This window comes from Hippocampus guttulatus, chromosome 11 (genome assembly GCF_054856545.1).
Source record: "Hippocampus guttulatus isolate MCC_2025c chromosome 11, RoL_Hgut_1.0, whole genome shotgun sequence".
NCBI lineage: Eukaryota > Metazoa > Chordata > Actinopteri > Syngnathiformes > Syngnathidae > Hippocampus > Hippocampus guttulatus.
Window position 1 is genome coordinate 6,821,062 of NC_141271.1, and position 10,203 is coordinate 6,831,264.

General features: G+C 42.6%; 1 protein-coding gene across 4 annotated transcripts in view; it reads left to right on the forward strand.

Annotated features, from left to right (window-relative positions):
- Positions 1-9,665, forward strand: part of kdm6a (lysine (K)-specific demethylase 6A) — a 49,257-nt gene extending 39,592 nt beyond the window's left edge. For all 4 annotated transcript variants that reach the window (XM_086123127.1, XM_086123128.1, XM_086123129.1 and 1 more), the window contains 12 exons: positions 982-1,111; positions 1,244-1,349; positions 3,375-3,580; positions 3,710-3,762; positions 3,843-3,911; positions 5,306-5,454; positions 5,540-5,654; positions 5,734-5,921; positions 6,016-6,157; positions 7,620-7,746; positions 7,832-8,002; positions 8,836-9,665. In XM_086123127.1, the coding sequence (XP_085979253.1) occupies positions 982-1,111; positions 1,244-1,349; positions 3,375-3,580; positions 3,710-3,762; positions 3,843-3,911; positions 5,306-5,454; positions 5,540-5,654; positions 5,734-5,921; positions 6,016-6,157; positions 7,620-7,746; positions 7,832-8,002; positions 8,836-8,862 (1,483 nt within the window). In that variant the 3' untranslated portion in view covers positions 8,863-9,665. The remainder of the gene's footprint in view (positions 1-981; positions 1,112-1,243; positions 1,350-3,374; positions 3,581-3,709; positions 3,763-3,842; positions 3,912-5,305; positions 5,455-5,539; positions 5,655-5,733; positions 5,922-6,015; positions 6,158-7,619; positions 7,747-7,831; positions 8,003-8,835) is intronic.
- Positions 9,666-10,203: the final 538 nt, after the last annotated feature.

Here is a 10,203-nt window from a genome sequence, read left to right on the forward strand (position 1 = left end):
CACCAATCATACATAACTGGCCTCGAAGAAAAGTTGAGGATTATTTATATTACGTACTTCTTGACGGACATTTGTACTTTGTAGGGATAACTTTTGAACGCGGGTTTTGCCAGGGGGATTTGGACGGACAAATTGGGCCTTCGCCGTACTGGCGAATATGAAAAATACTGAGCACACCACTCCCCATTTCATCTCGTCATTGGCAACATGGCAAATGGGGAGCTCAAATCATTGTACTGTTTGTAAATTTCTGACTTTACTCTCCCGAAAAAGTAATAAATGCATTGTCTTCAAAACATCCTTCTTGCATTATTTTGGCATTCAGCAAATAGAAATAACATTGATCATCCTAATTGATTTAGAACAGGAATTCTGTGTGAAAGGGGGAGGGGGGTGGTATTTTTACATAATACAGTCAAACCTTGGTTTTCGAACATCTCTGTTATCGAGCAAATCGGATTTTGACCAGAAATGAGAGATTTTTGTGCCTCAGATTACAACCGAAAACCAGTTTTCGACCAAATTGAGCAAACCCGAATACGCCACTCGACTCCTCTCGGCTTCCTTACAACAAATAGTGTAACGTTTATTGTGAGCAGACGTGCTTGTTGTGATTTACGCAAATCTGACTGTTTTTTGTTATTTCTGGATAGTGTTATATTAGCCCCTAATCATGGGCTAATAAAATAGTTTCGAAGTTCGAACAAATCGCTTTTCGGACAGCCTTCTGTAACGGATTATGGTCGAAAACCGAGGTATGACTGTATATGTAAACCTCGTGTTTCAACTGCACATATAATTAAGGTTCACATCTGTCCATACAGCCTCACATCATTGACTTTGTCACACCGTCACCATACTTTTTGACATTTGTCAACGCCAATATCACCAAATGGTATCTCTCCTACATTTATGCTGTTTTTGGTTGCACACTCATGCAATTTCCTTTGTGAGCTAATCACCCAACTCACCATGCCTCAGAAACCTGGGCAAGAACGGTCTGTCGACAAGCAGCATAATCCTGGACAAGTGCCCGCCGCCACGACCCCCGAGCACACCATCCCCTCCCCTGCCAAAGGACAAACTCAACCCACCGACACCCAGTATTTACGTGAGTCAAAGTCCCCATTGACAAAAACATAGCTTCAATATTATGCCGTAATGTTGACCAAACAGTTCTTCAATAGCCTCCCTGGAAAGGGGTCTTAAGTGGTGACTAAATCCTTTGATACCTCTGACACAGCTGGAAAACAAGAGGGATGCCTTCTATCCTCCTCTGCATCAGTTCTGCACCAACCCTGCCAACCCTGTGACTGTCATCAGGGGCCTGGCAGGAGCCCTCAAACTGGGTAAGAAACCACCTAATGGCTTTTTAAAAAATGTATTTAAATGTCCTAAATTGTTTTACCATCTCCGTCATTTATTATCCTCATGGACACTGCAGTAATGTGTCTGAAATGGCGTGCTGTGGTTGTATTTGACACATCTGGCAACAGTACCACCTGCTGGGAACAAATGTTACTGCATGTCCGAGGTTATCAAGAGGAGAATCGAACCATGCTGTTCATGATCTTCCTCAGAATTGGGGTCTCAAACATTTTCTACAGATGACACGATTTGGCTCCTGCACATGATCCAAATGTACGAAATTATACAATTTACTGTCTTGAATTAGACAAATACAGTATTTTATTTAAACTAATAGTAATGAATTACCAAGTCATGATTTTAGCCTTTTGCCAAGCTTACATTTTACTCAACCCATTAAAACCTGTTTTGGAAGCCCTTTTTTCCCTGAACATAAACTTGGGAATGAAGACAGTGATTTAAAAGGAAGCCATGCTTCATGACATGAAAGGTGGAGATCAAATGTCAAACTGAAGGCTTGGGGAGCAGATCCGGCCCGCCATGTCATTTTATGTGGCCCGTGAAAGCAAATCATGCGTCAACCTCCATGATCCTTGCTAGAATCTGTACCAAAATAACGTTGAGATTTTGCAATAATATTGTTGCCCTGTTTATACTTACTTGAACAATAATTGACCAAACTATTATAGTTGACTGATTTCCAAACCATCAATTATTTGTGTCCAAGTAATAATATGAGGAGACGATCAAACATTTATTTGGTTTCACTGTCATCACGGCTGTCCGGGGGCAATTCCAAAGTGGCCTGTGACAAAATTGAGTTTGACACCCCTAGTGTAGATCATTCATACCCTGAATGTGCATTGGAACATAAATTACGGGCTTTGTTATGACGAAGTGAATTTCAGGCCTAAAACGCATCCTCATTGTCATCAGCATGCAGCCACCCGGACTTGTAGTGATGGTGAGCCAAAATTGAATGCTTCGTATAAGGGGTGGTTCCAAGAGAAAATAAAGGGAGGAACGGTCAAAGGGGTGTACACAGTTCACAGTAGTTTTTGTCAGGTCCACCGTATGACCACCTGTTTTGAACTATGACGGCTGTTTCATTTTTTTTTTCGCCACTATTGTGTACATTTCATACGCAGAACAGTACAGGCTTAAGCAGAGCTGCCAACTGTTACGGATGGTCCGTAACACAGTCTTCCCACTGATTTTACGGATATGTTAATCGTAAATGGGCTGTCACTTAAATAGTGGTTTTCTGCCTCAGTCGTAGCTTTATACTGTTACCTCATTCACCTCCTGATGACGCAGCATCAGGAGCAACTGTATCTTGCTCTGACCTGGTCGCAATGGCCGGGGATCGAATCATCAACCTCTGTGTTGGGAAACGATCACTCTACCACTGAGCCATCCCACCCCCATCTAAGAAAACAAAAAAAGATTCACATTGCCCAAACATTGTGACAATTTTCACAACACGCTAAATGGAGACATGGCACACTGGTTCTTCCGCCGGTCCACTCCAGTAAAGTTGTGCTCACACATGCGCAGTGGGAACCCATTGGACGAGTCTGATGTGAGCCGAAAACTAAAGCTAATGCCTAATCCTAATCACCACTAGCCTTAACAGATACATCTCAGCGGTGAGGAACAAGGGGAGCGACAGTTTAATCGCCATACTATAATATAATGTATGTGCAGAAAACAACTGTGAACTTAGTTAGATCTTTGTCCAACATAGAATTTAAAAAAACTTCACGGGGACTGCTGCAGTTGTTTAAAAAAAAAAAAAAAAATCGGCATGTGTGAATTGTTGGAATGTCAGTATGAAGTAAATATTGTAATAATTTTGTGATTGATTTATTTTTTGAAGTATTAGTATCCATTGATTTTAGTACGTAATTTAAAAAATAATTTCATGTTAAACTCTGTGGTTTAAAGCTAACAGATGCAGATATCAATGCTTGACTGTGCCTCCATGTTCCTTCCGTTCTGTATAGACTTGGGCCTTTTCTCCACCAAGACACTTGTGGAGGCCAATCCCGACCATCTGGTGGAAGTGCGCACCCAGCTGGCCCAGCCCACGGATGAGAACTGGGACCCCAGTGGCAGCCGCAAGATGTGGCGCTGTGAGAGCAGCCGCTCACACACCACGATCATCAAGTACGCCCAGTACCAGGCTTCATCATTCCAAGAGTCGCTACGGGTCAGTAGTAACGCGTTCGTCCAAATTGTCTTCCATTTTCATTTCCTACCATTGGAAAGGCCACCTGTCGGGACACATACTTTTGTCCACAAAGTGTACGCTCTAGTTGATATTGATTTTCCGAAATAGGAGGAAAATGAAAAGAAGAAAGAGATGGAAGCAGAGGCAGCCTCATCTGACAGGTAGGTGTCTTCCTTTGCCCGCCTTAATGGGCCCAACCACTTTCTTGTTCCTGTTGCTAACGCTGGTGTTCTTGTGTCAGTCGGCGGAGGAAATGTCCTTTCAAGCACATCAAGTTTGGCACCAACATAGACCTCTCGGATGAAAAGAAGTATGTGGAAAAATTAACATGTTAAATATTATTTATTGTATCTCACTGGAACCCTGAGAATCTTGTTTTCAACTGTGGCTCGGTTCATACATCCTCATGGTCAATTTGGATTTTTGGGTGATGTCCCCTTTTTTTTCCCCAACATGTCACATCATTGCCTCACACAATAAATAATGAGTCTATATGGCTAAATTAAGACTACCACCACAAATGTCCACGAGGATAAATTAAAGTCAGAGATAAAATCAATACTCATAACTTTCCAGATTCATGGACAATCAGTCAGTCAGTCTCCCTCCCAAGTGCTATCTCTTCTACCTTCGCAGAGCGAATTTTCTTTTGGCATGTGCAGCCAATCAGATGACAGTGACAACTTGGCCCCGCACGGTTTCGTGCTCTGGAACCACCTCCAAGATGGTTCTGAAAAGCGTTCCATTGTAAGCGCTCTGCCCCCAAAAAGGTGTAATGCAAAAGCAACCACTCAGGTTGGAGCAAGGCCGTTTCGGTGAGAAACCGGGCTCATGGAAAAGCGCAATCAGTTGTCCATAGACGTGAATCTCAGTGTGAATGGTTGTTTGACTCTTTGTGTCATGTGATTGGCTGACAACAGTCCAGGGAATGCCTCAGCTTTCGCCCAGTGTCGCCTAGGATAAGCTTCAGCTTGCCCATGACCCTAATTTGGAAAAGCCTGAAAGAGAATGGAATAAATATAACAGCCAAAAATAGTATTTCCATCAATTTTGTCAAATACCTGCCGGTATTGAAGAAATTGAAATGAGCTCAAGTAGCAACTATTTTTATTTAGATAGTAGATAAAACATCAACAAAGAGTTTCAGTTGACCTGTATTCACCATTATTTAATTGCACCCTAAGTGGGTTTTCTTTAAGTTGCGTGTTGGAGTACACATATGCGAAGAGGGCAGCCCGGTCGTCCAGTGGTTTGCGCGTCGACCTCACTGTGCAGAGGTACCGGGGTCAATTCCAGCTCCAGCCTCCCTGTGTGGAGTTTGCATGTTCTCCCCGTGCCTGCGTGGGTTTTCTCCGGGTACTCCAGTTTCCTCCCACATTCTAAAAACATGCATGACAGGCTGATTGAACACTCCAAATTGTCCCTAGGTGTGAGTGTGAGCGAGGATGGTTATTCCTCTCTGTGTGCCCTGCGAGTGGCTGGCAACCGGTTCAGGGTGTCCCCCGTCTACTGCCTGAAGACGCCTGGGATAGGCTCCAGTACCCCCGTGACCCTTGTGAGGATAAAGCGGTTCAGAAAATGGATGGATGGATATCAAGTCAAGTACAACTTTATTGTCAAATGCGAAGAGGTCCTCATTGTGGTTGTTCTTGCTATGCATTTGTAGTTTTCTTATTCTTTCTGTCATGTTCTCCTCGGTTTTAGATGGAAGCAGCAGCTCCAGGAGCTGACCAAGCTGCCGGCCTTTGCCCGGGTGGTATCAGCCGGCAACTTGCTAAGCCATGTGGGACACACCATCCTGGGCATGAACACGGTGCAGCTTTACATGAAGGTTCCGGGGAGCAGGACACCAGGTACACATGGGACTAGGATAATAAATCATCACATGTAATTTTTGGTCACTTCTGATAATAATAAGCGCTCGTGTGGTTATTTTAGGTCACCAAGAAAACAATAACTTCTGTTCTGTGAACATCAACATCGGCCCTGGCGACTGCGAGTGGTTTGCTGTGCCTGAACCATACTGGGGTGTCATCAACAGCTTCTGCGAAAGGTGCGTCAGAAGCTAATTTACTGCTTGCTCGAAGTTTGATTACAGTCTTCATGCTGACTTTTGGAGGATTCCATGACAGGAACAACATCAACTTCCTGATGGGCTCCTGGTGGCCGGACTTGGAAGACCTGTATGCGACCAACGTGCCTGTGTACCGCTTCATCCAGCGCCCCGGGGACCTGGTGTGGCTCAACACGGGCACTATCCACTGGGTGCAGGCTATTGGCTGGTGCAACAACATTGCGTGGAATGTGGGACCTCTCACAGGTGAGAGCAGCACTCTCAACAGGACTGGTCGATCCCAATTATGGTCGTGTTTTTGAAGCTGTAACGGAGGTGTTTTATCTAATAATGTCGCCAGCCCATCAGTACAAGTTGGCAGTGGAGCGCTACGAGTGGAACAAACTGCAGAGCGTCAAGTCCATTGTTCCCATGATCCACCTCTCCTGGAACCTTGCGAGAAACATCAAAGTGTCTGACCACAAGCTCTTTGAGATGATCAAGTGAGAACCTGTCAAAAACCTTTCCTTTCCTTTCCGTTTGAGCTCATGGTGATGTGATATTTACACGATTGTGGTGCATTGCCTGCAGTGGCCTGTGGTGTTTGGAATTCATTCATTCCCAGGGGTTAAAATGTGCTGAAAATTATAACTGTTTAAACTATTGTGCTGTTATGTATCAGCTGACAGGTGCAACACTTTGAAGTATCACCATGCCGATGTGTCTTAATTTTTTTCACTCTCTTTTACAAAATGTAACTTTTTTTTTTCAATAATTAAAAGTAAAACTTTGGTTAAATCCTTCCCGGGCATAACATGGGACAGGAAGGAAAAAGTAAGTGAAATGGGTTGACCCTCATTTGGCAGCATTAACCTCAACCAAACATTTCCTGGAGTTGCAAATCAGACAAGAACAATGAGGATGTATTTTGTTCCATTGCTCTTTGCAAAACTGTTGCAGTTCAGTTACATTCCCGGCATGTCTGGTGTGAATAGCTCTCTTGAGGTCATCCCACAGCATCACAAACGGGTTGAGGTCAGGACTTTGGCTTGGCCACTATAGACAACTCATTTTCTTCTTCTGAAGCCATTCTGTTGTCTTGCTTCTGTGTTTTGAATCATTGTGCTGTTGCAACACACAACCTCTTTTGAACTTCTACTGTTGGACTGATGGCTACGGTTTATACTGCAAAATATCTTGATAAACATGTAAACATATTTTTGCATTGATGGTAGCAAGCTGTCTAAGTCCTGAGGAAGGGAAGCACGCACACCCATTCCACGATGCTTCTATCACCATGCTTATCAGTTGGGATGAGGTTTTAATGTTGGTGAGCTATGCCAGTTTTCCTCCACACGTGGCGTTGTGCTGTGGAACCTCCAAGTGCTCTTCAGCAAACTTCATCTACAATATTTGCAGCATTGTTTTATTATTATTATTATTATTTTTTTGGATAGCAACGGCTTAAATGGAAAATTAAGATGATCAAACAATATTTTATGATCAATTTATGGAGATGGTCCATGTATTTTTTCTTAATAGTCATTGTACACACACAGAGTGTTTATACAGTATATAATTCTGGTTGTCATATTGACAAATTTGAGTTTATAGAAGAGCTGGGTTCGAGGGGCCTTCTGGAAATTCAATTCTTTCTTCTGGAATTCTGTTATTTATGAGTTTAATGTGGTCAAATATTTACTGTTTATGTATTTTAACTAAACCTCATTCACTACATTAATGAAATAAAATGGAGTAAAAGTAATTCAAAACTTAAACGTAATAAATGATTTCATGATTACAAAAATATGAAGCACTTTTTTGCTTATTCAATGCTGCAAATCCATTTTCGGCTTTATGTAAGCAGCTGAAGAAAAGTCTGAAATCACCAAAGTTAAATCATCGCAACCGCATTTTTAAGATTACTTGGGCTATTTGTAACCCGAGCCAATGTGTCCATGTTAGGTATTGCTTGCTGCGGACTCTGAAGCAGTGTCAGATGCAGCGAGAACTTCTGTTGGCTGCAGGGAAGGAGCTCATGTGGCACGGACGCACCCAGAATGAACCTGCGCACTACTGCAGTATTTGTGAGGTAAACCACACGGGCCATGTTGTCTTTCATCCCCCACCTGCGGTGTCTGCTTGGTTCATAACTTGCGTCTCCTTTGTCCACACAGGTGGAAGTATATGACCTGCTCTTCGTAACCAGCGAGAGTAACAGCAGGAAAACCTACGTGGTGCACTGCCAGGACTGTGCCCGCAGGGGGAGCCCCAACCTGGACAACTTTGTGGTGCTGGAGCAGTACAAGGTTGAAGAGCTCATGCAGGTCTATGACCATTTCACTCTGGTAAGTGTCTCTCACAGAGAGAGGTGCAAAAGCCCCTTTTCCTTTGTGCTCGCTTTCTCATTACAATTTTTTGGTGGGGCGTGCAGTTACTGGGGCTGTGTGATATGACCAAAATATCTCAATATTGCACAAAACACAGTATTAATCGGGATTCCGTGTTTCGACGAGTGGGGCTTCATAGAACATATTTGGGTTGACTTGCCCTTTAAATGAAGGTTAGCAGTGAATTACAATAGTTGGTCATAAATGTAAAACAAATGCAAAACAGTCAATTGTGGCAGTAAATGAGTGTGCCTACCTGTACTGTGTGGCACAAACCTTGCTTGCCATTCATAATTTCTCAAAACCTTGCATCCCAGCACTGTGGTCAAACTTGGATCCCGAGTACTGCTTCTGTAGTCAAACCATGGAAACCGCAAAGCCCATGTTACATTAATCCTATCAGTCAGCACCAACAAGGAGGCATATTTTATCTGAGGGGAGACTGAGTGCAACAAGAAACGGAGCCCTTGTGGCAAAGTGGAAACCGACAAGTATAATACTGCAGCGTACAGAGCTAAGTCCCAGCCACAGGGGCGGCTAATGTTTGCATGTGATATTTTTTGAAATCAGAAGTCATGCTCAACAAAAGCAGCACCACAAAAAAAACTTATTATGAGGGGGCTTGAGAAAAATGTCTGCCCACTCAGGGGTCTTCTAGACCCAAGGTTTGAAAGCTCCTGAGCTACATCATTATCAAAGCCACCGTTTTGTTGTATTCTCTTCTGCCTCTGAACACTTTCAACAGCACGCGTTGAGCATTCAAGTGATGAGTTGCGGTTTTCTCTTCACAGGCGAGTCCCTTGCCTTCTTCGTCTTGATTATGATAAAGTTCTTATGGACATTGTTCAACCACAACGGTCTCTCCACGCATCTATTCATTGCCGTCATTTAGGAAGTAAGCCGTCAGTCCTCTTAAAGCACGCTCTGTAGCGTCCCCCAAGGCAGCTAGCTGTGCGTAAGCTGCGCGTCTATGCAACTGGCCTCCCCCCGGTGGACTGGAGGGGGAAGGCAGCTCCTCCTAAAGACTGTTCCACTGCTGGATTCCCAACATGGAGTCCGAGCGCTGTACATATTATAAGGTTTCCAAATCATCTGACTACTGACTCTTTTGTTCTTGATTCTTATTTTGTTCCATTTGCCATCACCTAGCTGGTCTTTTTATACGTTAGTTCAAACAAAAGAACAAGTTTGTAATGTGAACAGTTGAGTGATGCAGTCTTTGCGACGTGTCCCTTTTTTAATCCCTAATTTTGCTGGAACAATGTTGATAAATCATTTGTAGACACAAAGGCCAGGTCTTTGAGAAAAAGGGTTGCACATAGAGTTCATTAGTGTGTTTTTTTTAATGTTGATGTAAATGTACACTATTTATAAATGCATATTTATTGCTTGGAAATATTTGTTGATGGAATGCTTTCATTTTTTTTCCTCCAGAATACCTGCCATTACATTTAAAGGAGCCTTGTGATTTTTTTTTTTTTTTTAAAGCAGAGCTCCTCATATGTTTTGTATAGAAATAAAAGTGCTTACAGCATTGTGCAGAGACCTGATCTTCAATTGGGTTTGTTGTGTGAAGGATGTTTTATGCGTTGATAAATAAATTGTCTCTATTTATATTTGAGATATATATATTTTTTTGAGTATTATAAGTTGCAGGTGCAGCAAAAGTAGTGGTTGGCACATAAACCTCACCGTTGATGTTCTGGGTTTGAATGAGTTTGACAGCTCTGATCTTAATGTTCTGTATCAGTGTGAATGTTTTTGTGTATTTGTTCCTTAAAATTGACTGGGGAGCAGTCCAATGTTTTCACACTTCCGCTTACCCAAAGGTCAGCTGGGATAGGCTCCAGCAAACCCACAATGCTAATGAGGACAAGAGGTATTGAACATGAATGGACGGATGGAAACTTGATTATATTACCATGTAAGCAAGATGGTTTTCAAATGATACTGTATTCAAAATTTCCCATCAGTAATCGATATATTTCGATATAGCTAGCTATAGCGATATACATTGCTCTCTCTCTAGCTCGATGGACAGTATTGTAAAAAATTCCAAAACTTTGGCTAAAAAAGTCAGTAATAAGCCATACAAAGGACCAAATATATTTTGACATTCACTGACTTTTCATGTTGCCTTCAAACAAATCTGAATTTGA